The 26,037-nt window shown below is 40.3% G+C and overlaps 2 protein-coding genes and 1 long non-coding RNA gene across 7 annotated transcripts; 1 reads left to right on the forward strand and 2 right to left on the reverse strand.

The window, feature by feature from the left end:
* Positions 1-759: 759 nt before the first annotated feature.
* LOC310674498 lies at positions 760-2,499 on the reverse strand. Its single transcript, XR_014509617.1, has 2 exons — positions 2,373-2,499; positions 760-1,050 (listed from the first exon to the last, which is right to left on the reverse strand). It is a non-coding gene; the product is annotated as an uncharacterized lncRNA (long non-coding RNA).
* Positions 1,744-15,007, forward strand: TUBE1 (tubulin epsilon 1). 4 transcript variants are annotated; one of them, XM_083433706.1, is made up of 13 exons: positions 1,744-2,264; positions 2,380-2,453; positions 4,168-4,220; positions 5,148-5,202; positions 7,494-7,609; positions 8,850-8,971; positions 10,051-10,238; positions 10,502-10,677; positions 11,217-11,357; positions 11,620-11,760; positions 13,201-13,375; positions 13,825-14,006; positions 14,044-15,007. In XM_083433706.1, the coding sequence occupies exons 1-12, from the start codon at positions 2,240-2,242 to the stop codon at positions 13,981-13,983; spliced, it is 1,425 nt and encodes a 474-aa protein (XP_083289832.1). In that variant the 5' UTR covers positions 1,744-2,239; the 3' UTR covers positions 13,984-14,006; positions 14,044-15,007. The 4 variants fall into 4 exon arrangements, with proteins under 4 accessions (XP_083289832.1, XP_083289833.1, XP_083289834.1 ...); XM_083433707.1 differs by lacking the exons at positions 1,744-2,264; positions 2,380-2,453; positions 14,044-15,007 and adding an exon at positions 2,490-2,584 and having other exon boundaries at positions 13,825-14,022; XM_083433708.1 differs by lacking the exons at positions 1,744-2,264; positions 2,380-2,453; positions 14,044-15,007 and adding an exon at positions 2,632-3,014 and having other exon boundaries at positions 13,825-14,022.
* On the reverse strand, positions 14,808-24,935 carry CCN6 (cellular communication network factor 6). 2 transcript variants are annotated; one of them, XR_014509610.1, is made up of 7 exons: positions 24,886-24,935; positions 22,576-22,630; positions 20,005-20,290; positions 19,143-19,382; positions 17,978-18,045; positions 17,146-17,339; positions 14,808-16,181 (listed from the first exon to the last, which is right to left on the reverse strand). XR_014509610.1 is itself a non-coding variant. In XM_083433747.1 (5 exons), exons 1-5 carry the CDS (start codon positions 22,693-22,695, stop codon positions 15,900-15,902), a joined length of 1,122 nt encoding a protein of 373 aa, XP_083289873.1. In that variant the 5' UTR covers positions 22,696-22,732; the 3' UTR covers positions 14,808-15,899. The 2 variants fall into 2 exon arrangements, 1 of the variants encoding a protein (XP_083289873.1); XM_083433747.1 differs by lacking the exons at positions 17,978-18,045; positions 24,886-24,935 and having other exon boundaries at positions 22,576-22,732.
* Positions 24,936-26,037: the final 1,102 nt, after the last annotated feature.

Consider the following 26,037-nt stretch of genomic DNA (forward strand, 5'->3'; position numbering starts at 1 on the left):
TAATTCCTTAATTTTTTTTTTGCTCATATTAGTTTTATAGATAAATTTCAGCTACATGATTTTACTCTTAGCACTCTTATTAGGAAATCAGATTTTCAGTTAAGGACAAAATGACATACTAAGTTGGAGGCAGAGTTATGCATTTATCCCTGAAACTAGAAAAAAAACCTGAACAATCATTTTCCACTTGAAAAATTCTAATTTTCCAGCCTATACCTTAAAACAAGCTGTACTCAGCACACTGAATGAGTGTTCATTTAAAAACTATTTCAAATGTTTTAAATTCCAAATGTAAATAAAAGAACTGCATGCCTCAAATGCTTGTGCCTTTATTTCTCTATAATGAAAGCCAAAACAATGGCAGTTGATTGACCTTAGCAGAATAATCTCTATGGAAATGTAAACAGGAGGAAAATGAGAAGAAATAAAGCTTTAAATTATATATCTGCTATATATACATTATATCCTTATAAAGCATTAGCAGCAATACATTTTGCATCAAATATGGAGATCTTAAGTTATTAAATCTCTAGAAACTAGTACCTTATAAAGATGACTGGTACCTCAGGACAGTGCAACCATTTGCCCTACTTTATTCATTTACCAACCATCTTCCCTAGTGCAACATATTATTTATCCTGTTTGGTCCACCAGCAGGTAATCTGAACTAAGAATGAGCTTCCCAAGGGTTAGGTAGGAGTACACCTAATGGAATCTTCTCCAAAACAATCTCTAGTCTGAACTGATGGACAGGTCATGCAGAGCAAAGAAGCTTCACCCTTTTATTTGAAACTTAGAGACACTTGACTGTTGTGGGGGAAAAACACAGCAACATCCATTTTCATGCTTCTGTACAAGATACAGAGCCTGTATACAGGTAGAACAGAGTTAATGCATTTCTTGGGGGGATTATTTAGGGGAATACCATGAAAGGTCAAGGCTGTCTCTTCCAATCAACTTGTGTATGCAATCAAGCTTTGCTTCTGCTTCATTTCACCCTCTGCACTGGGGTAAGGGTGAAGGTCAGCAATATACTTCCTATCCTCAGGTCTGAAAACAAGTAGAAAGGAAAAATGGAACAGGTGATTGTCTGTTCTAGTACTTGAAGGTAATATACCTACAAAATCATGAAGCATAATTGTTTGTAAACTTCATATTCAATTTTGAATTAAAAGACTAGCTTTTATTATTTTCACAGGCATTATGAAACTGTATTAACTATTTTGGATACTTTTTGCTAAAATGTTTCTTTATCAGAGTGCTCTAGGTTCTTGTAACTGTATTATTACAGTTCACTTCTCAGTGCAAAACTGTGATCTTTGTAGCACAATGCACTCCTGTCACAGGAGTGTGATAACCTACCAGACCCTTGTGATTGAGAATTTGTGTGCCTTTGCACAATTGGGTCAAATAATGAAGCAATTTGCTGCAGTTCCCTATTTAGTCCCCAAGCTTGTCTCTTTTACAACATATCAACGAGGAGCCCACCAAGTACAGCGCATGGTCCAGGTGGGAGCGTAGGAGGAGGGTCACCTAAAGCCTGCCTTTTCGGCGTTTTGTAATTTGGTTTTAATATTATGAAATGGAAGGGATGCGCTGTTCGAACAGAACCGTGCATTTTGAACAGATTATTTTGCAATGCATGCACAGGATCAAAACATGCGTTTTGATTCCAACTTTTTTAAAAAAATAAAATGTTACTCTTTTGTATTCATACGCGACATGCTTAACGGCTAGATCCTTTCCCTTCGCGTTTTCTACTCGCTTCCAGACGGTCATTTCCAGATGGTGGCCAGATAAGAAGGGAGAGCGATGGGACTCCCGGACCTTTTAGCAGCCGCATGGAAATAAGTTGTCCTGCAGGGGGCGACAGAGGCTAGCGGGACCGAGGCGCTGAAACCCCTGCTCCGACATGAGCCTCGCCCTCCTTTGCATCGAGTACGACCGTGAGGTCGGAACAAAGCGAGCCAAAGTGGGCGTGGCCCGCGGTCTACAAACGGATAACTGTTAATAGCGAGGGAACCGGAGGGCAGGAAAGCGCCGTTTCCGGCGCGGCGCATGCGCGCAAAGCAAGAACAAAACGCTCCACGAGCGTTCGCGGCGCGTCTCGACAGCGGAACGTGCGGCCGGAACTCCCCTCTGCGACACAACGCGGGGAACTTTCCTCACATCACGTCCGTAGTGGGCGGGGCTACACTTCTCGCCGGCCTTAGAAACCAGATCCGCGCCAACGAAAGACATGACGCAGTCCGTGGTGGTTCAGGGTGAGCGCGCGCGTGCTCTCTCCCGCCCCCTTCTCCCTCCCCCCTCTCTGGCCCCTTTTCACACCACTCTGCTCTGTTCGGCAGCTTGACCTCAGTTTGCTTTTTCGCCTCACAGTGGGTCAGTGTGGCAACCAGATAGGATGCCGTTTCTGGGATCTGGCACTGCGGGAACACGCCGCCGTCAACAAGGTAACCGCCTGACGACTGGGAGGAGAATTAAAACGCCAGTCAGTTCGCGCATGCTCAGTAAAATGGAAACGGTCCGGAACGTTTTACGCGCATGCCTGCTTGACTGCTCCCTCTCAGGGAGCCGCTGAAAGGTGTGTCCGTTAAACCGCCGGGCTTTGGGATTTGTGGGCGTGGCCCTGGCGCGTTCGCTGGCGCGATTTTTAACGCACTCAGCTAATACTTGTCCCTGAGCTCCGCAGTGGACGAGTTAAAATGGCTGCTTGTTTAAAAGAGCAAAACCTATTCTTACTCAAGTCATTTTTAGAAATAGCTGCCGTTTCCTTTGTTCTGGCATTCCCGTGTCTTCGTTCGCCTGCTCTAGGCGAGGGACTAAATATACCCGGTGGCCAGGGAATGCTGTTGGGGGAAACGTGGGAAGATTAATGGGCATTGGAAGGACGAAGGGAATGGCTGGAATGTGGAACACAAGATCTCCACACACGAGCACCATTCTTTTAACGCTTGTGTTGCCAAAGAAGCATCATTAATATAGATCAGGGATGTGCACAAGAGAACCTCAAGGTTTGCAGAAGGACAGAAAACACTTTATTAAAAAGCTGAAGGGAACAATAACAAAAGGCCCAGTGAGGACTGAGCATGCTTAGTGGAATGCAGTATCCTGGAAGAAGGGATGGCTAACTAATCGGAACATTAAATAAGGAGCCATCAATAGGTCCAGGAAAATCAATAGGGGCATGTTCTCCCCTCTCTCCAAGAACTGATCATCCTATCAGGATGACCAAGGCAATTTCCATTACGAAACTGGGCCTGAAACCCGATTGAAATGGACCCCACTAGCCAACTCTTTGTTGGCTGTTATTGGCTAAGAAGGGCAAGCTTGATCATTCAAATGGGTCACCAGACTACTGATGAAAAAGCTGTCATTTTCTTGCAGAGGAGAAGAGTCTAGGATGAGTTGATCCCAGCCACTTGCTCTGTTTGCAGAATATAAGAGCCTACTGGGTCAGACCAGTGGCCCACCTTATCCAGAGTCCTGTTTTCACAGGGGCCAACCAGATGCCTGAGGGGTTGCCAGGGCAGGCTGGACAACCTCACTCCAAATTTTACTAATAAATATTGAGAGCCTTTAAGTCCAGATGTGCATTAAAGCATGAATTCATCCTGAAGAAAATGCAAAATTATTGCTTTACTGTGATGTTCTCTCTATATAGAGTCATACTCTTACACTATAGATATGAAATAATTTGCAGATTCCATGTTTTTGAGCTCTACTTGCACTTTAGTGGCAGTGGCGTAGCGTGGGGGGTGCAGGGGGGTCCGGCCGCACCGGGCGCAACATCTGGGGGGGGGGGCGCTCGCAGCTCTCTGCCCCTACCTGGCTCACTCTCTCTCACTGCAGTGCTGGCTGTGCGAATCTGATCCGAGCCGCCGGGTCGCCGCCCACTGTGGAGGGGAGGGTGCCAGGCGTGCGGTGCGGAGAGAGAGCGAGGGACTATCTGGGGGAGGGACAGTGCAGCGGGGGGGGGCGCAAATTACTTGCCTTGCCCCGGGTGCTGACAACCCACGCTACGCCACTGTTTAGTGGCATACATGAGGCTTTATGTTAGGAGCATGTATAATCTCAGAAGAGTTAAATAGTTTTAAGAATGCATACTTTAAGTTTTAGCACAAGTGTCACACTTTAAGTTTTACTTACTGAGTGATTCTTTTTTAGAAAGGAATATACGATGAAGCATTAAGCAGTTTCTTTAGAAATGTGAATACTAGGTAAGTTTTCTTTTTATGAACAATCTTAAATTATTAAAGATGCCCTTAAAATAAATAACAACACAATATTTGGGATCCATAGAGAAATGTTGCTTCATCATACCTTGCACTACTGCAGGCAAGTTAATTAGCATCTTGTGCTGCGTCACAAAAATAAAATTGCAGGGATCCAGCATTTACTTTGTGGATTTCTTGTTCAGTTTATGCCCCACTTATTATTTTTATTTCTCTCCTTCCCATTGGGTTTTGTAGATACCGTGGGTATCAGTGGGTAGGTTCTTGTGTCCAGTCATGTCAGCATATATTACAATCAGTTACTTGTGTCTGACCTGTACTGAATGGGCTTTGGTGCTTGGTGTTCATTGTTTTGGAGTAATTCACATTTTGCAGTATCAACTTGCCTCAATAAGATTGTGGTCAGTGTTGTCCTCGCATCCTGAGCCCTTCAGTCTCCAGTTTGAGTTACTAATGTTGTGCCCTTTAATACCATTGCTTGTCGTGTTTCACTATAGGAAAAGTGCTTTATACTTAACCTGAATCTGGTTTTTGCCTTCATGAAACTGTTAACCCCTAAATTTTGGCAGTTTGATCTAACCAAGATATAAAATATATAACTGCTTACAATTGGTAGGCGTGCCAGGTTTTATTTAATAGTTCTCCTTTGTCTACACAACTGCAGAAATTAAGCAGGTGATGTTTTTTCCATCCCTAGGCTAGGAAAAGCCTAATTGACTTCTGCATGGCAGGCTTCCATAAAATGAGCAAGAGCAGTGAAATTCATAAAGTGTACAGTCTTTATATTAGTTCTTGTTATTCTGCTTTTCAATTTAATTTAATTTCAGTGAAAGGGGAAAATTGTAATACTCTGATAGCTTAGGTGTAGTCCTCTTCCATGGTTTTTATTAATTTTGCTTCTGTTTTTTCTAGGACAGATGATGATAGCGCTGACTGCAGAGGAAAAATCTATTCCTTAAAAGCACGCGTAAGGGGGAAACATCTTTGTTTCTGTCAATTCTTATACTTTGTATGCCTCTGAAATATCTGAAATTTTATGTTTTATTATATCTATATGTATGTGCACTTGGGTATATGTTTTGCTATTTGTTTGAAAACAAATCCTATAGTTCAATTGTAAACAGTAAACTAAAGATAATGGCTTGCAGAAACGTATATTTTAACAAACGAGAAACCAAGTAAAAGAAACAAATTGCAAGCACAAGGAATATATATATGAAGCCGCTGGGAGAGATCATCAGGGGTTTTGGGCTGGGTGTCCATCAATATGCAGATGATACCCAGCTCTACCTCTCAAATTAGAACCAGTGAAGGCGGTGAGGGTCCTGTGTGAGTGCCTGGAGGCGGTTGGAGGATGGATGGCGGCTAATGGATTGAAGTTGAATCCTGACAAGACAGAAGTACTGTTTTTGGGGGACAGGGGGCGGGCTGGTGTGGAGGACTCCCTGGTCCTGAATAGGGTAACTGTGCCCCTGAAGGACCAGGTGCGCAACCTGGGAGTCATTTTGGATTCACAGCTGTCCATGAAGGCGCAGGTAAATTCTGTATCCAGGGCAGCTGTCTATCAACTCCACCTGGTACGCAGGCTGAGACCCTACCTGCCCCCGGACTGTCTCGCCAGGGTGGTGCATGCTCTAGTTATCTCCCGCTTGGACTACTGCAATGCACTCTACGTGGGACTACCTTTGAAGGTGACTCAGAAACTACAACTAATCCAGAATGCGGCAGCTAGACTGGTGACTGGGGGCGGCCACCGAGACCACATAACACCGGTCTTGAAAGACCTACATTGGCTCCCAGTAGTTTCTGAGCACAATTCAAAGTGCTGGTGTTGACCTTTAAAGCCCTAAATGGCCTCGGCCCAGTATACCTGAAGGAGCGTCTCCACCTCCATCGTTCTGCCTGGACGCTGAGGTCCAGCGCCGAGGGCCTTCTGGCGGTTCCCTCATCGCGAGAAGCAAAGCTACAGGGAACCAGGCAGAGGGCCTTCTTGGTAGTGGCGCCCGCGCTGTGGAATGCCCTCCCATCAGATGTCAACAAAGCGATAAATAACTACCTGACATTCAGAAGACATCTGAAGTCAGCCCTGTTCAGGGAAGTTTTTAATGTGTGATATTTTAGTGTATTTTTGGTTTCTATGGAAGCCACCGAGAGGGGCTGGGGAAACCCAGCCAGATGGGCGGGGTACAAATAATAAATTATTATTATTATATAGGAATGTTGCAGGTTCCTTAGAGACTGACACTGATCCAGCTATGAGACACACAAACCTTCTGAACTGCGCATGCACAGTTTCCCCCCTTCAATCCAACCGTCATTTCCACACTTAAAGAGCCCGGTTAGAAAAATAAATAAAAGCTCATCAGAAGATGAGCAAGTTTGTAAGCTAGATTTAATAATTTTCTCTTTATCAGATAGCTAATGGCACAATTGCTGCTTCTCCAAACACGGTAAACATCAAAGTACCATTAGCAGTGCCATTTTATTTTATGTACATTTAGCTAGTGATAAAGTACTGTTGGCTTCAATGTGTTTAAATTGAAAATACCCGTGGTGACCATTTTGCACATATCCAATTGACACATGTTCTTTTGAAGAAGGCAGGGCGGGCTTACCAGCTCTGTGGATGCACACAGGAGTCAGGAACGGAACCCCAATAATACAATAGTGTCTCGGTTTCTGCTGTAGTGCACTCAGGTTACAGAATGTCATCCCCTTGCCGCTTAGCATCAGGTTAAAAAAATGGATATTTAAGTTGCCATTTTGGTTGTGCTAATTATAGTAGGGTCTATCTAGTAGTTAATTTTATTGTTGGTTGTGATTTTAAGATGTTTTATTCTGCTACCTGTTTTGTGGAATATGCCCCAAGAGTATTTGATACAGGGGAGAAAAGATTGAAATAAATAATAAGAGAAGATTAAAAGTTATGTACCATTCTGAAAAGGAAATTAGCTGAGACATAATAGCGATCATTCTAATTTGTTTATTTTTTAGCAAGAGCATGTTTCCTTATGTGTTGCATATGTGCATTTTAATTCTTGAGTTGTGCTAAATCAGGGTTGCCAAAATTAACCTTTATTAAATTTCATCCTGAGGCAAATAAATTAGAGATATTCTTCTGAAGTCTGCTTTTTTATTCCAAGGGTGTGCTGAAATTAAAGAAAGCATTTTTTTATCTTTATCTTTTTCATTTATTTTGCGTAATGTTGTTAAAGACAGACGTTCTCAGTCCAAATTCTTTTTGTTCTGCTCCCTAAGGCTCTCCTGATTGACATGGAAGAGGGTGTAGTGAATGAAATTCTGCAGGGGCCATTGAGAGATGTCTTTGATAGCAAGCAGCTGATAACAGATGTTTCTGGCTCAGGGAACAACTGGTGAGGATAGAATTTTTCCCCCTCAAATCTTCATACAAAAATTTCTTACACAGATTAGATGGAAATTGAAAGCAGAACTCCTACATTTCTGTCTTTTTACTTCCTGCAATCTCTTGAATAAATGGTCGTGTTAATATTTTATTTTATTGTTACCTTTAGGAAAACTTGAAAACACAACTAACAACTATTCTGCCAGTATGTCATATCTACATAGCTACTCTTTTTAAAAAACCAATTTTGTGAATTTCCATGAACAGATGTATCATATTACTGTGTTGGTATTCTTCTACTCCTAGTCTTGTTCATTCAGGTCAAATGGTAATCTAATTACAGATATGAACAGCTGACTAAAGAGAAGAAGGGAAACAGATGGAAATTTATGTCAAAGAAGTCTAAACTTTATAAAAAATGCTTTTGAATGATTATATAATGAAAGGGGAGATTCTGAACAGAAGATCAAACTTGATGATCACAAAGAAGTACTAAAAACTTCTAATAAGTCCTTCAGTCATTAGGGGGGAAAGTGTGAACAGATAAATTAATTCTATAATAATACATCTAATAGTAAAAATACTAAAAAAGATAGACACCAGATTAAAAACAAGTTAAGACAAAGGATCAGTCCACTAAACCTCAGCTTGACAGGTCAAATTCCACTTAGAATAAAAATGTCTTAACCAGGCGCCAGAAGGCCAAGAGAAAAAGGACAAGGCAGTTCTTTAGAATTCTATCCTGGTCACACTGAACACTGTATGGTTTGGTTATACCTTTATAGCCTTTAATTTCTTGATCTTTTTGTTTTTGGTAAAAAGCTTTTGGTAATATAGTATTTTGTTTCATGCTGTTTCACTGATCTCCCCCTGTCCCGTCCCATCCCCCGGCTCTTTTAACATGAATCCATTATCTTTTTGTTTAGGGAGGCAAAGAGTGTCCATGGACACACAGCTGCTGAGTCAGCCCTGTACATGCCAGAAGGCCTTTCCCCTGGTTGACTTTAATGGGGCTCAGCCCGCTATTTCCAGCGTAATTAAAGCTGCTTTCAAATTCTCCTAAGTTTCATTTCATTTAATTTTTAAGTTGTAAACCTTTCTACAGTGTTGCTCCGTTAAGTCTAAAAAACTCAGTGGGGGAAACTCAGTACAGGCATAAAAATACTTGAAGAATTTAAAACATTTTAAATAAACTAGAATTCTCAGAGTTGAACTAGAAGGGTAGCATATTAAATGTTTCCTATTTACAGGGCTGTGGGTCACAAAGTATATGGGTGTCAATACCGAGAAGATATTGTTGAAAAGCTAAGAAAGACTGCAGAGCATTGTGACTGTCTGCAGTGCTTTTTTGTCATTCATTCCATGGGAGGGGGTAAGTATGGTAACAGGTGAAACAAAAGCTTAAGAGTTCATGACCTTAAGGACCGCCTCTAGTGCTCCAAACCCAGCACATGATCAAAGATGGGACCATCACCTCTCCCCAATCCTCTGGGCATACTAGAGTACTTGGAGGAGGATTTGTCTGTCTCCAACCCAGCACAAACAAAGAGTTCCCTTTGACCTCTTGTGTTTGCTGTGTTGGTCAGTGAGCTTGGGCAGGCACGTAGACATTTCCTGAATCAAAGCTATAACTAATAGAAATCTGGTGATTGAATTGTGGACCTCCTTATCAGAAAATATTTATATAATGGATCTTAAAGCTCTGCTGCATAATGGCATGTTATGCACCAAAACTCTTTTGTCAGCATCTTTGTAATTTACATAAGAAGAGCATGGTTCTTGTGCAGCCAGACTCCCAGTTGCAAATCTTACTTGGGTCATAAACTTGTTAGGTGACCTTAGGCAAGTGATTATCCTTGAAATCTATGATCTGTGAATAATAGTACCCTATGTTAGAAGATTCTTTTAAGGACAACATTGTAATGTACAGAATACATTGGCAGTTTCTAAATGAGCAATATAATGATGTTTTCATTGTAATCTGACAAAAAAAAATGTATTTCTGCAATAAGTATATTTCTATCACAAGCACAGAACACAACATAAATGTATTTGCTCTGTAAAATACTGTAAATTGGATAGTTCTTATGATGTTGAATGTTTTTGCTTAAAATAATCAGCTAGTCGTGATTAGAAAGTCTCAAGGAAATACTGCCTTCAAATCTGGGTTATCTCTTTAAATCCAAATGTTGGATACCATTTGAGATTGCAGTCCATACTGCAATCTCATTATCAAAAGAAATGATATTGGTGAATTGCTACCTTAAGCACTCATAATTTTTCCAGTAGAAGACAATCTTTGCATCTCCAAATCTGAACTTTCAATTGGTGAACTTTAAAATGAAAGTAAAAACCTTTCTCACTTGTAAGAAAATCCAAAGGAAGTTGAATAACACACAAGACTTTTTCATGTACTCTTGTTGTTCTAACTATCTGAATTCTTGCTTCTAGGGACAGGATCTGGTCTTGGTACATTTGTACTAAAGCTTCTTGAGGATGAATTTCCAGAAGTATATAGATTTGTTACTTCTGTTTATCCTTCCCGGGAGGATGATGTCATTACATCTCCTTATAACAGTGTATTGGCTATGAAAGAACTCAGTGACCATGCAGACTGTGTATTGCCAATTGAAAATGAAGTAAGAATTTATAATACCATATTAATGTATTAAAGCCTTTCTAGATTACAGTTTTAAGTGCGATGTAGTTATTCTTTGTTTAGTCTTCATTTTAAAATTTACCTGAAACAACTGAGTAAAATATTAAAGCTTTCCCTTACCTTGAAGTAAGCTCTGTTGAATCCAGCAGACTTTCTGAGTAGTCATGCCTAGGAGTCTGCTGTAAGTTGGATAGCTTTGCGTTCAAAAAAATTTACCAGCTTTTTCACCTATGCTTTTTCCAGTCTTTATTTGACATTGTTAGCAAAATTAATCAGATGACCAACTGTGGAAAGTTAGGATCAACCATAAAACCAGCCAGCTTAGTAACTTCAAGTGCAGGTGGAATAAAGTGTTCTCGGGAGAAACCATTTGATGCTATGAACAATATTGTGGCCAACTTACTGTTGAACTTGACAAGGTGAGCTTCTGAAAATTTTAATTAGATAAGAAGTGGTTGCTAAAACTGAAATCAATGGATGTCACCTTTAGCTTGTGTGGTAACATGTCTATGCTCCCCTTTCATTTCTTCTGTTTGGCAGACCCAGCTCCTCTCACGTCTAGTCTACCTGCACCCATTATTGTAGCATACTAAGAGACGTTCCTTTTCCATCCCATAATTGAATAGAAGCTTGTAGTGCAACTGTTACGGTATGATGTGGGAGGGAAGCACAGCAGAGATGAATAGCCCTGCTTCACTAGTACAAAGAGGGAAAGCGCTTGTAGCAGCAGCTGAACACAGCAAGCAATACTCTTGTAGCCCCTAGGGTGTTGTTTCTTTCTATATTGCTAAGGGACTTTCCCCTACTTGAGGCTGGAAAATTAGTGAAAAATTTACATTGAAATGATTGCAACACATTTCACAGTGCAAGCTTACAAATATTCAAAAGCGTGATTTTGTATGCTGCAATATATGTGTCCAAACTTTTTTTATATAACTCTTGCATTATCTGTATACAGCTCTGCTAGGTTTGAAGGATCTCTTAATATGGATCTTAATGAAATCAGCATGAATTTGGTTCCCTTTCCTCGACTTCATTATCTTGTTTCCAGCTTGACACCTCTGTATACGTTGGCTGATGTTAATGTGCCCTCTCGAAGGTGGGTAACCTTGTTTGACATGTGAGTGATAGTTGCTCACTACATGAAGATAAAATGGAATGTGTTTAGTAACACCTGATAAAGTAACAGGAATCTTGTACTCTTGTTATTTTTAAATCTTCAACATACTTTTCAATTGAAATAGTGTTCTATTTTTATTTGATGCATACCTAGAATTACTCTGCTGACAAATTATGATTGTGTTGACATTTGCTAAGTTTTCTCAACTGCATATTCTCAGATACTCTTTTTTTTCTCTTAGGTTGGACCAAATGTTTTCAGATGCTTTTAGCAAAGATCACCAACTGTTACGAGCAGACCCAAAGCACAGTTTGTACCTTGCCTGTGCCCTGTTAGTCAGAGGAAACGTGCAGATTTCAGACCTTCGTAGAAACATTGAAAGGTTTGCACACATCATACATTAGAAGAGAAACTGCTAACTGCTCATACAGCAAATCTTCACAGTTGGTGTTCGTTTGTAGGATCAAATTCCAGTAAGCTTATTAAGGTTATGTTGATCCACTCCTGCAGGCACAGCTGCATCCAGAGGGAGAGGGGAAAGACTATATTCTCAATAACCTACAGAGACTGAAAAATTAGTCACATATATTTATGTACATATGTATATAATTTTTCAAATAAATGCTGTTAAATGCTAAGGTAGCATAACCTATTTGCCTGAAAATAGGTATTAACACTATCACATACTATTTAACTGAGCATTTAATTAATTTGGGGCTGGATATGGTAATCCAACTTACCCTGATCTGGCAGAAATCAGTCTGGAGTCTGACCCATTTTGACTGGATCTGGAAATTCAAATATTTGGTACTCCCATTCATGTGTATTTGGAAGACCAAACAACCACAGCATTTTGTTTTTTGTCACATAGTTACCTGAAATTTGGAGGCATAGCAGCCCCTCCTTGCTACACATTGGACAGGTAAATAGATGAGGGGGATTTTGTGCTAGCAACCTTTTAAAGTTTGCTTTTTCTAAATATGCTCACACATAGAGAGATGTTCGTGTTTGTGTATGGAAGACTGTACAGTCAGTTGAGTGCTCAGTCCTGCCAATTCTCATGCTCTTTGGCCTGTTCAGCTGCATTTCAGTATAGTAATTCGGCTCACTGCCGGTCTGGCACTGGTTTCTATGAAGTAGCAGGGCAGGGTGACTGCTCAAAGCCTTTGATATGATACATTTGTCTCACAAGACCTACTGACACGAACCCACGACAGCCTGTTTATAAAGACAGACAGAAAACAAAATACATTGGATGAGATTCGAATCCTGGATTGGAAGTTGGAGGTCTTAATGAGCAAAGTCTAGCTCCCTCACACCCAGCATTCTTCTGTATAGGCGCACACACCCCATTTACGCACCTTCAATATGTGCGCAAATGCAGGTGTACATCATGATCCAAAAACGTCACAGAAAGGGGCAGGGCATGGACAGAACAGGGTGTTTGCAGGCTTTTTCAGTGGTTTCAAATATATGCTATTTCAATGATGCACGCGGTGCCTCGGAATGTAGCCACCACGTAAATGGGGGTTACCTGTATTTAATTGCAACCCTGGTTTTTTAGAGCCTGATTTTAGTTCAGATTGATTCAGATCAACCCAACCCACTCTGTAGTGATTTGTAGCTGCCTTTAGCCAATCTGGATTTGGTATAAATTGGTCCAATTATGTTTAGGATTCAGCCAGATTGGTTGCACAGCAGTAGCTGAAAGCCCATGAAAGTGCCACTTGGGGGGTGGAGTCAAATGTGCATTTAGGGTTCATGTTTTGTGTAGTTTATTTTACTGTTGCCTTCATGTCAGTCTCCTAATTTCATATTGCAGGTTGAAACCTTCACTTCAGTTTGTCTCCTGGAATCAAGAAGGATGGAAAACTGGCCTCTGTTCAGTACCACCTGTGGGTCATTCCCACTCATTGTTGGCGCTAGCAAATAACACTTGTGTGAAATCTACTTTTGTAGAGCTCAAGGAGAGATTCACAAGGCTGTACAAGAAAAAGGTATGCCACATAATGAGAAGTAATATTGTCATTATAAGTAGTTCAGTTGTACTTATATTACAAGTGGTATGTGGAAATATGCTGCACTAATGGTGGCCTCTCCACATGCTTCACTTGGACTTACAAGGGGTTATAATACAGTTTGGAGTTAAACAAATGGTTGGGTGACTGTGGTGCAAATGCACATGGACAAGAACTGGAGGGAAAGAGAGCGAAAGTAGGAAGTCAAATCCCTCACATACCCAACTACAGGACACACATGCTGGATAGATTGTGCGTGATATTCTTGTTATTCTTGTTGTTGTTAACCCTTAATCCAAAAATTATCAGAACAGATCTTTACATTAAAGTTATAACCAGTTTTGCACATGGAATTGGAAGAAGACTTGAATTCATTTTGTTCAATGTTCCTGTAAATCATGTGACTAATGTAACATCTATTCTTGCAGGCTCACCTTCACCATTACCTACATATTGATGGGATGGATCAGTCCTATTTCCCTGAAGCGCTTTCATCTTTGTCTGATTTAATAGAAGACTATAATCAGCTAGATGCTGCTAACTGTGGACCTGCTATAGATCCACCAAGACTGAAGATAGCAATGTAGCACTTGTTACAGGGGCAGTGTGTGTGTGTGTGTGTGTGTGTGTGTGTGTGTGTGTTAAAGTTTAGATCAGCAAATTATTCTCATGCAATCCAGTTAAAAATAACCTGGGACGAACTTACTTTGGCTGGGGTTAGTAAATTTCATTGTCAAAAGATAGTGGAAGTGTTCAGTTTAAGTGACAGTTTCACATATTTGTCATATTGCACAGATGTTGGATTACGTATCTCAAAAAAGAAGGAATTATAATACCTTCTTATGGTCTACCTCTCTTGATGTAATTTTAACTTAAGCACTATTTTGAAGATACTTTTATATGTAGATGATGAAAACAAACACTTTTAATATAATTTGACCATATCGGATTTTGTCATAAATGAATTTTATTTACAAGATATTTACATAATAAAATGTATAATTTCATAAAATTTGATCTCGTCCTTGTGAATCCTTGTCTACTACATTCCCCAAACTGTTATACATCTGGTTATCAACTAGTCTAGAGCACCAACTGCAGTTTAACAACATAACATTACTAGCTCTAAACAGCAATACAAAACCCGATATATCTACTGCTGTAAACTCAGTACATACTTCTGAACCTTATGTTGTAGAAAAAATTATGCTATAGAGATTTTCCATGCAAGCACATTAACTTTAAATAACGCAGTTATCCGTGAAACGGCATACAAGAAGGTTCTATCCTCCAGTTCACAAGGTGAGCATTTACATTCTTACTGATTTGCAGGCTCTGATACAATATTTTTAAGAGGCGTACAGAAATGCTGCTAAATTGCTTGGCTGCTTTGTTTTGTTTTTGTGGAAGAGAAAAGGAAAATACTAACCTGGGAGATCAATATCAAAGACTGTTCCATATAAAATTGCCTGTCTAGAAAACTATGATTTGGTTCCAGTAAACATAAAGGTGTTTCACTATGCTATCGATCATCAAGAAATATGTAACTTGATACATACAATCATGCTTTATAGATCTCATAAATAAACATAAATAAATGCCCAAATCCTTGTTTTGTGTTGATTCCCTCAGTCACCCTGATCTATCTGAGGAGCTGCATGTGTTGAAGTTTATGTACCCATCACTAGCTGGTTTGGGTGACAAATTCCACCCCACCACATTTTCACAAAGGTGCAGTACAATCCTATATGTTTCTATTCAGATGTAAACTCCATTGAGTTCTTCTTAATCACAAGTTAACACTATGCACATGCATGCAAACTATTTGGATAAATGATTTTATGGGTTTTGAATTCTTATTTTTACACGCAGTCTGATACTGTTCACTTTACAGCTTTGAAATATTGCTTATGCGCAAATTTAGAGAAAAGTGAAGGGGTGTGCACACAATGCCCATGCATTGCACACTCATTCAATCCCTAATCATACCTGCATTGAACAGGGAAGAGTTTCAAGGAGCTTTTACTCATGTTCAGCTGAACATCTCATGCAGGCTTTATGAGGTCCCTTGCAGACCTGTTCACTGTGGAGATGATCAGGGATTAAGCACTTGGATGTTGGGGTGCAGTTTGTGTACATGCATCTTTGGGCAAACATCCATATGAATCAGTTGTGTATAGGTAACTAATTTGATTCGATTTTTATGCGTGAAAACCTATTTTTCTATGGGATTGGTATACCCCTTCCACATAAATTATCTAAGTATTGCATTTTAAAATATTTAAGAAAATGCTTTGTAGCTACAGTATTTAACTGAATTTAAATAGCCACACTTTCTGCTTTTCAAAATAAAACACATTAGGGGCAAGCTCTGTCTTGGATGAAAGGATTGCTGTGTGGATTCATTTAAAACCTATAATTTCAAACACAGCTACCTGTCAGTGGTGATGCATGAGCAACTTTTCATGGGAACAGTTGACCATTTTCTTTCCTGTGTTGCCACTTACAAGAGTTTGAGTTCAGAAAATATGTTTCCTGGATCATTGCATGTCTTCTGACAAACACAAGATGTAATCCACATCAACTTCCACTTAAAGGAGCCTTCCTTTGGACAGTCAAACTGCACTGTAATCATTACAGATTTGTTGGGTATGCAACATCTCTTGTCCAGGCAGATTCCACAAAAGGTTGGTCTATATCTTTGTGTACTTGTGCATCCAGAAAATACTAGTTTCTCTGCCTTGGCAAGCTGGAATGTAGGTCGGCATGTTTTTCCTTTAGGTATCTTGAAATATAAATAAAAGTAAAATCTTGCTATTATGTTCAAAGTGAAGTTTATTACTGTACATGCATATTGAAGAAGCAGTGTTGAGGCCATGTTTTTAGCCACTTACAGTGCGTGCAAATTTAAAATATAAGTTTAGCATTGCTTAGTTCTACACAGTTAACTTCTGCAGGTTCACTATCCTGCTACCTTCAAGACCACTGTGACACTATATGAGTGGGAAATTTAATCAGTGACCTGTGAGATTCATCCCAGCACTTTACCACCTGACTTTCTGGACACCTGATTTGGGCTAATATAAATGTGACAACTGGGGGATGCAGTCAGCAAGCACTGGTGCTAATAGACATGGATTATACACTGCACTACAGTATATATTTAAAGCAGCATGATTCCACTTTAAATAGCCATGGCTTACCCCCAAAGAAATCCTAGGTTCTGTAGTTTGTTCAGGGTTCTAAGAGTTCCTAGGAACCTCTAGTCCCCCTCAAGCAGCTGCAATTCGCAGTGTCTGCTGGGAAGAGATTTGACTGTTAAATAACTCTTGGAATTGTAGCACTATGGGGAATAGGGAGGTTATTAACCACTCCCAGTACCCTGAATATACTACAGTTCCCAGGATTCACTGGAGGAAAGCAATTAATATTTTAAGTGGTATAATACTGATTTAAATGAATAGGGTAGATGGGACCTGAAATAATCTTCTTTGAACACCAGTAGTGCAAAGAAGGGCCCAATAATTCTCTCTTGGTAGTTACGTGCCATTTGAGCAATGTAGAAAACATTCCACAAGTTTCTATGAGATGATCTGTTATTCCTATCTCCCTAATTTTCAAATCCACAATTGAACAGCAAGACCATAACTTCTCTCCCCACCAGCCCCATGGTTATTTTAAAAAATCATACACCTAGCAGTTAATACTTTCAGCCTAAAGAGGAAATTGTGTTCTGAAATGTGGTTTACCTTTATGCTCTTTGGAAATTTTGCTTGGCATGGTTGAATGTAGCACAGTCTCTTCTCCTTCCTTATTTCACATTTACTGTTTTCATTGGTCACTCTGTCAGATATTCCCATGCCACAGGTTCGGGAACAAGGTGTCCAAGGAGTTGCTTGAACCAGGCACTTCTTCTTTAAAACAAGCGGCACACTTCTGAAAGCTAGAAGACAGAATTATATTACATCTTGAGCCAAATATTTTTAAGCCATTTAATTCAGATCAGTTCTACTAAGGCAACCCAAAAATAGCATGGAACATGAGAATTAAGCATGCCAGGTTAGCAGGATCACCTTTTGGGTTTTACTTGCTTAAATTACAGAAATTGGGTTTAGATTTTAAGAAATAGCTGCCACTAGTTCAATTAACTTCTATAGGAATTTAGCACCTCAGTCTCCAAAGATTTGATTTTATATCTTGGTAATGCTGCTTGTTTGTTTCTTAATGCCATGACTCTCAAGTCTGCCCTAGAAAAGCAAGACATTTTCCTGAAAGAGTTCTTACAAAATAGACTGGCTATGTGAAATACCTGTGTTAAAGTGGATATGGGGCACCTAGGCAAGGCTTTATCAACATACATATGCTGAAAGTTCTGTATCAAATGAGTTTTCTTTAAGAGGATTGGGGTTGAGGGCTTTTATCCCCACATTCCAAAGAGTTGGAGCATTAATAGCTATAGATCTTAAACCTGCTCTTTACAATCTCCACATAGCAAATCCTGATGATGGGAGTTCTACAGAATGACTGACCAGATTTGAAATGTGCACAGTTTAAGAGGACAGAGCAGATATATGAGGGTACCTGGGAAGTAAGCAGCAGCAGCTTAAAAATCACAGCGCAGGAAGCAAATTTAAAAGCCTGGCACAGATCTGAAATAAATAAAGCAAGGTTACAAAGCTGTGGGTTTATATATATATTTGTTGCACATAAAATAATTTCATTGCTTTTACAACAGGGATTTGTTAACTAGGGCAGTGCACGCAGAAAGAAGGAAAGATAGTAAAATATTAAAATTAAGCTTGTTCGTCAAGATACGGAAGGAAAAAACCCTTAGTTTTCAAAATTAATTGTGAGAGCATGCAAACCATGCATTAATAGTGTATAAATCATAAGCTGCTTGGATTGTTTTGGAAGTTCTCAGCATTTTCATAGAAGTAAGATTGCAACTGTTTGTTTTGTCTAATCTGCCTTTTTCAACTTTTCTCTAGTTGCTGCCTAGTCTTGCCCTAATATCTTGCAAGCAACATTACAGGGCATGCTCTACATCCAATGAGTGTTGCTATCTTCTGAAAAGCTTTTCTATGTTACACGAATCATTTTGTTTTGGACCCCTAGGTTGGCTGGTGTACTTCTGACTATATTGATAACGTAGCTGAAAAATCTGGAAGGCCTATAAGCATTTAAAACAAAGGGAGAAATCCCATCCTTATCGCAGGAGTAGGGAACTTGCATTCTGGGTCCTGCATGTGGCCCTCAGTGTAACTTCATGCGGTTGGGGTGATAGAAGGAAGAATGGAGAAAGCTCAAACAAATGGAGTCATGGAAGGAGGTGGGTGGGGGCAGTCCTCCCAAAGCAAGCTGTTCCCATTCTTTCTGGCAGCTTGTGGGGTGGAGAGGGGAGAGAGAGAAAGGGGCATAAAGAGAGAAAAAGGAGTGGCAGAGCTAAAGTTGTGGCTCTGACTCAGAGCCCCCAAAAGATTACCTCTGAGGCTCTTGACACAAAGAAGGTTTCCCAGTCCTGTCCCGGAACCTAACAATGACCTACAAGAAGAGACAAGCACCTACTCTACCCCAATCTAACAATTATAAATTCAATTATAAAGCTGCCCTACAAGTACCAGAAGTTTCTGTTACCTATTTAAAAAAGGGAAATCCAAATAACTTTTATCTGCCTCAAATAATAAGGAATCACCTCTTTAAAAAAATAAATCTACCAAGAAGAAGATATCAGTCTAGCCTTGCCTACCTGACATTAATCTGTAACTGGTTGACTGCTGCTCCTGCTGTCCTGAAACACATTTGGATTGTCCAGATTTCTTTCTGCTCTTCGGTGCTGCACATTCATTAGGTGCTGGCTTTGAGATGAAGACAGGTGTACATCCAATTGCACCGTTCACACACAGACATTTGTAAAGAGGAGTGGGCTGGAAGTTGTGGCCATTGACATAGTGCACCCCATTGAGCTCACAACCCACTGCTATCATATCTGGGAATAGTGAAGGGAAAAAAACAAGTAAACCTATGTGGATCCCTGCAAGATGATGTCCTAGACAAATGGAAAGTAAGATTTCCTAGGCGACATTTGTTAATAACAGTAGAATTTAGCTTTTATGGGTCCTTTGGAGTATTCAAATAACTACATATACTTATTTTGCATATATAAATTTACTATTAAAAATCCACAATTCAGACTGCTTAAGATTTTGCACCTACCGTGGTATAACCATTGACTATGACAGCAGGATATAATATCACAGTTGCTACAACCATTATTTTATTTGCTGTTTCCCAAAAATCTATAAAAGGGCAACACCACAAGATTCCTTTCCAAAGCTCTCTGTGGGTGCCTGAGTTCCTAACGGTTAGCAGAGTCCAATTTAGAGATATAATTTCCAAATTGTTAAACACCAGCAATAATAGATTTCTAAAAAATTTAAGGCACATTGACATCAAGAAAATACATTTTTTAATTATCATTTAGGGTTGCATCTCCTTTGAAAGAAAACGGGGTGAAACTGAAGAAAGCAATGGAAGTCATGGTGCTACATTTTACTCCCTATTCCCATACTATACACATGATAGAAAATAGAAAAAAACGAGGGACTTACATGCACACACTCCATTTTCATACCTAGGCTTATCTGCAGAATAGTCGCAGTATAGCCCCTTGTGGGGGTCACAGACCTCAGCTTCATTACATGTTTCCCCTGACTGCTTGGCACACATCTTGCAGCATCCGCAGCCATCCTTTACCAGGCTCACCCCGGGGCTGCAGGTTGGTACCACTGGGCATCTGCAGGGCCAGTGGCATAGCTCTCTGCGTTGATGAACCTCTGCAGATTTTTCTCCAGGCTTTCCTTGCTTCTGCCTGTTGGTTTGCACCCTGCAAGAAAGCTTTCATATAGGTGGACTTACCTGAGAGCTGGAAAACGTCCAACAAAAATGGCAAATGTGTGTGTGTATACACACAAACACACTGCTGTTATTTATATTTATTCCCCCTTTCGCAAGAGATTGTGGCAAGCTACAGTTATATACAATACAACAGCAAAATATTTTCCCTTGTAAAGAAAATCTTGTTTAACTCTGTCCTAATTGGTACTGTAGAGGGCTTTCACCCTTTCTTTGTGTGTCCCCACTGTGGTCCTAATCTAAGGTTACCAGATGTCCCTGTTTCCTGGGGACAGTCCCCAGATTTACAAATCAGTTCCCTCACAAAATCCATCTGTTTAGTAGGAAGTTGAAAAGTATCCCCGGATTCATTGAAAAAAATCTGGTAACCTTATCCTAAGGGACGCGGGTGGCGCTGTGGGTAAAAGCCTCAGCACCTAGGGCTTGCCGATCGAAAGGTCGGCGGTTCGAATCCCCGTGGCGGGGTGTGCTCCCGTTGTTCGGTCCCAGCGCCTGCCAACCTAGCAGTTCGAAAGCACTCCCGGGTGCAAGTAGATAAATAGGGACCGCTTACTAGCGGGAAGGTAAACGGCGTTTCCATGTGCGGCTCTGGCTCGCCAGAGCAGCGATGTCACGCTGGCCACGTGACCCGGAAGTGTCTTCGGACAGCGCTGGCCCCCGGCCTCTTGAGTGAGATGGGCGCACAACCCTAGAGTCTGTCAAGACTGGCCCGTACGGGCAGGGGTACCTTTACCTTTACCTTTAACCTTATCCTAATCTAGACCAGGGGCCCTGAGCTTGCTATTAGCATTGGGGAGAGGAGGCTGGAAATGGTGTTCAGAACCTTTCTTTCCTTTCCTGTGCAAACGTTCACAGGTGCAGCACCATGTCACTAACCGATGACACTATTTGTGTACTTTACGTTACTCAGGAGCTTGAGCAACTTACTCAGGATATGCTATTCTGGAGGCGCAAGGGAGCATCTGTAAATTCTTGCGTCCAATGGCAGTGCATACAGCACACAAGTCAAATATTTGAGAACTGGGCAGTGGGCACATAGCTGGAAGAGCCTCACTAATATCCAGTGAGAGGAAAGAAAATGAAGGCCTGCCAGCAAAGGATTTCTTTTAAAAACAGCACATGCGTACATGCATATTCAGCAGATTGGCACTCCTACAAAACAAGCTGCAGGAATCTTTCAGGGGACCATGCTCCATACACAGAAATATTAGTTTTCCCCACTCTACTCCCCAAAGTGAAAACTTCTGTAATCTTTAGAAAAACTAGTTCTGCTCTACTCTAAAATTATCTGTTAATCATCCTGGGGAAAGTGTACAGCCAATATTGAACAGTTTTGCTATCCTCATTTCACTGATTACTTATAACCTGCCTTTCCTTCCCAAGAGAATCCCAAAGCAGCTAACATAAACATAAAAGCAATTAATGCAAAATATCAGAATGATAATCAACATTATAAAACAGAGTATATCAAAATACAAGGCAAGTTTTTTAAAAATCCCCCTTTTCAGTATCAAGTTGATTTCCACAGTTTTATCTTTCTTTCTATCCATAAAGCCTTTTAGGACCGATTAACCATTTCCCACCAAGTAAAAACAGTGGAGTGCAGAACTGAAAATTGTGTAGCAATTTCTTGCAGCAAAGGTACTATTGAACAAAATACTTGTGATAGGAATCAATAGTAACCTTGCAATGTTATTTTTTTAACTAGGTGGAAAGGAGATAATCAGTCCTAAAAGACTTTATGGCTAGGAAGAAAGATAAAACTATGGAAAATAACTAGATACAGAAATGGGGACGGGGAAGAAACTGCTTGTGTACTCTAGAAATCCCATTTCCATGTAATTTGGGTCATTTGTATTGGTCGATGAAAAATGACTAGATTTAGTTAATAAAATTAAAGCTGTTTTCTAAAAGCAAATTTATTTGTAACTCAAGCAGACTGTACCATGAAAGACAACAGGGACCTAAACAGGGGGGATATGCTTGCTTTAAACATAGTAGCAGAAAATAATTTATAAAAATTTCTAGAGACTCCCCCAAAAAACACTCTAAGAATTTTATAAAAGCATAATGTCATAATAATCCAATCAAGTGCCTTGTGTTAGAATTGCAAATTATGTAAAAAGAAAAAAGAATCACGCACAAGTAGGAACAACTCAATATTATGCACAAACAATTTATTCCCTTAAGTTAATTTCACTTGCTTAAGAAGCAAAACAAAAGTTTCAGCCTTTGTTCTGGTGAGGATTTTTTTCTAGAAAACTTACCTGTTGAGCATAAGTGATTATAAGGATGGTGGGGATGAGGAGCCACTGCATGTTCCTGTGAAGGCAGAAATGAAAAACAGAGAGAGTGAACAGGCTGAGCTGTGTCAGAGCCAACACCATGCACAAAGTCTCCTCTGTCTCTCCTCTGCAAACCTTCTCTCCTCAGCACACTCACAAAGACACACATATTCATGTTTGGAATCCCTCACAAAAAACTAGCTTCATCCTGAATCTTTCAAATAACTCTTTTTCCTGAGGCTTATTCTCCAAATTAGGCTAGTTGTGCCTGCTCATTACTTTTAGGAATATATTTTAAAATATTTCCCCTTATTTCAGAGCATTATTTTTTTAATGCAAAGCATGAGATTGTTCCCTGGCTTCTTCTTTTTTTCAAATTTCAATCTAGCAAATCATGAGGCACTGCTCAGGGGTAGGTTGTGTCTGTCTGAAGATGTAAGAGATGTGGGGGTGTCCATACTGGGTATGGCAGCTTTGAGATCAGGATTAAAGCTAGGGAACAAGTAGACTGGTAGGATGAGGATTGTCTACAAACCATAGAATCATAGAATTGTAGAGCTGGAAGGGCCCCCATGTATTGTCTAGTCTAGTCCAACAGGACTAGTGCAATACAGGAATCTCAACTAGATCATACATGGCAGATAGCCATTCAACCTTTGCTTAAAAATCTCCAAGGAAAGAGAATCCACCACCTCTTGTGGCAGTCTGCTGAACAGCTCTTACTGTCTGACGATTCTTCCTGAAGTTTAGCTGGAATCTCATTTCTTGTAACTTGAAGCCACTGGAGGAGAAAACAAGATGGAATTGGAACATTTGGTTGAAATGGCTGTCACTGATATGAAAATACCAAAGAACTTTTGGGAGATATTTGGGAAGTTATTAATTTAGGGGGCAGGGCGATAGAGGTTGGAAGGAGAGTGAAGAGGAGCCCAAATCATAAATAGTTGTTTGCACTGATAAGTTGTGGAATATTTTGATCAAGAACCCCTAATAGCACACTCTGTGACTGGACTGAACGAGGCCTAAAACAGCTCCCTTTGCTAATTTTAGCTCTGTTACAGACTTCAGGAAAGCAGCTGCTTAAGGAAGGCTTGTGAAAGATGATTCAGACACCCCTATTTAAAGGTGTCAGTGCAGCAAAATGTTTGTCAACAAATGTCAGAAAAAACAAAGCACTTTCATAGATTCCTCCCTCCTCTCTCCTTCCAGTGTACCCCCCAGAGAGTCATTTCTGCTCTTCAAAACATAGCCGAGAGTTTCCTCAGGCTAATCTCTTTCCCAAGAGCTTAAAGCTGAACTGAACCATAAAGTGCCCTGCAGGCTTCTGCTTCCAGTGTTCTCCGCAGCAGCTACATTGGCTCATTGCTCTCTAGCTGAAGCAAGCTGCTGATTGCTACATTTAAGATGCCCTAAATTAGCTGGAGCTGGCTGCCTCAAGATGGAGGAGTTCCAGTTGACAACAGAGTGGTAGCTGACTGTTTAGGGGCACAAAATTCTCATCACTGCAATATTATTAAGGGCTCATCGACAAGGGAGTTCAATGTGGATTTGAAGCTGCTTATGCCTCTCTTTGTGTCACCCACATAGTATCATCCTCACCTACCTGGCAGCCTGCACTTTCCCTCCATTAAATTTGGATTTTCCTGATCCAGGGATAATCCAGCAAGGAAGTATATCCAATGTAAAATTACATTAGCTACGTGTGGATGCTCTTAAATACCGTTATTGTGTGGGTGTGTTGACATTTTTGGGGTGCTATCACCACACACCGCACTCCCATTTTATTCCATCTCTCCAACGGAAACAATGCTGTGAAAAAATATAAAGAGATTTATTTATTTTTTGCAGAATTGTTTTAGCACAAAACAGCTGCATTAAGAGCCACACAGGCATAGAGTATGCTTGAATGGGAGGGAGAGAGACATCTTCCTGGCAGTGATTATTTAGCTTAAAGAGATGTGACCAATTTTCAGTTACTCAGATCTGCAAATTGCCAAAACAAAGCAGGGCCACAAACAATTTAAAAATTAAAAGTGTGCACAGATAGATAAACAGGCTTCATGTGAACTCAGAGAGTCAGGAAGTACTGAGCAGCAAGGAAAACACACAGTGCAAGAAGCACCCACTAATGCGAACAGGAAGCAATGAGATAGACTTCAGATGCATAAAACTGAAGGTGCTCACGTATAGATGGTGCAGCATAAACGTACATGTGTACACAGTCCATGGATACAACATAGGAGAGCTGAGAGAGATCTAATTTGTTCAAGAGAATTACTGCAACCAACCTACCTCCAAACAAAGCTGTCCCTTCTTGATGACATCATCTGAAGCCATTGAAGTTTAACTCTTTTTACTATAACAGCCACAACAAAAAGATATCAAAACCATATAACTATTTTCTTTAGAAGGTGACAAGAGGTTTGTCTTTGCTCCTCTGAGAAAGCAATGAAAATACAAAACCTCAACAGGAGAATAGTTACAGGAGAAACCCAGTCAGATGGGTGGGATATAAATTATATATTATTATTATTGGAATAATATCTAGTAGTACACAACCTGTGCCCATCACACTTAACAAGAGCAGCAAATTCCAATAGCTGAAACAAGTAGCCTGGTATTGGACAGTATCATCAGGACTACATCAGACAACTTGTAATTATCAAAGACAATCTTTGCTGTCCCTGGTTACAAACTCTACCTGCTGATGGCATAAGGCAGTGAAGATTCTAGCTCCCAGAGCTTTAGCACCTCATCAATTGCTATATTGTGATGTGCACACAAAGACACTTAATATCTTCAATAAAAATACATTAAAAAAATATAAAAAATGACCACATCCTTCGTTTTTAACCAAACTGGTGTCAAGGACTTGAATACAGCTCTTATATGAGGTGTGTGCTCTGTGAAAGTCTACAAAAAAAGAGAAATAGGCTTGAATCTCTTTTTGCTTCAGTTTCCCAAAGATGTACATCCGTTTACTACTATGATAGGAATGCTATTCATTTTTTAACTCATCTGAGTGAATGGATAATCAAGTTCTCTGTTTCCATGGAAATGCCAGCTGGAAACTGAGCATAAAAGCATTCCCTTAGTTTCATCTGTTGAAATGGGAGGGGCTGTGGGGGGGTAGGCTTAACCATTCAGATTGGACATAGGGTTACTGCCTGTGGGTTATCCTTTGAAAAATTCCCTGGATGTAGAAAGCTGTTGAAGTTATGAGACAAAATCCCAAATCTGCCGCAACTCTTACCCAAGCCGAATTGGCTAATGAGATTATGGAGGCATTTGGGGATGTAAGGGGTATTTTTGCCTGGCCTTTAGATTTTAAAAGTCCTCAAGATGGCTTACAAAACAAACGTCACATAAAATTTTGATCTGTGCTTTCTCCTTCTACTACCAACGGAAAGGAGGATGCGAATGGCAGTTGGTCCCAGGAAGGTC

Source organism: Podarcis tiliguerta, assembly GCF_965153285.1.
Source record: "Podarcis tiliguerta genome assembly, chromosome: 3".
In the NCBI taxonomy this organism is placed as follows: Eukaryota; Metazoa; Chordata; class Lepidosauria; order Squamata; family Lacertidae; genus Podarcis; species Podarcis tiliguerta.

Coding starts and splice junctions, on each gene's coding strand:
- TUBE1 (XM_083433706.1), top strand. CDS start 2,240: ATGACGCAGTCCGTGGTGGTTCAGG. Junction 11,358..11,619: donor GTTAATGTGCCCTCTCGAAG/GTGGGTAACCTT, acceptor TTTTTCTCTTAG/GTTGGACCAAATGTTTTCAG. Junction 13,376..13,824: donor CAAGGCTGTACAAGAAAAAG/GTATGCCACATA, acceptor CTATTCTTGCAG/GCTCACCTTCACCATTACCT.
- CCN6 (XM_083433747.1), bottom strand. CDS start 22,695: ATGGTGTTGGCTCTGACACAGCTCAGCCTGTTCACTCTCTCTGTTTTT. Junction 20,291..22,575: donor TAATCACTTATGCTCAACAG/GTAAGTTTTCTA, acceptor CCTATATGAAAG/CTTTCTTGCAGGGTGCAAAC. Junction 16,182..17,145: donor AATTTCCAAAGAGCATAAAG/GTAAACCACATT, acceptor TTATATTTCAAG/ATACCTAAAGGAAAAACATG.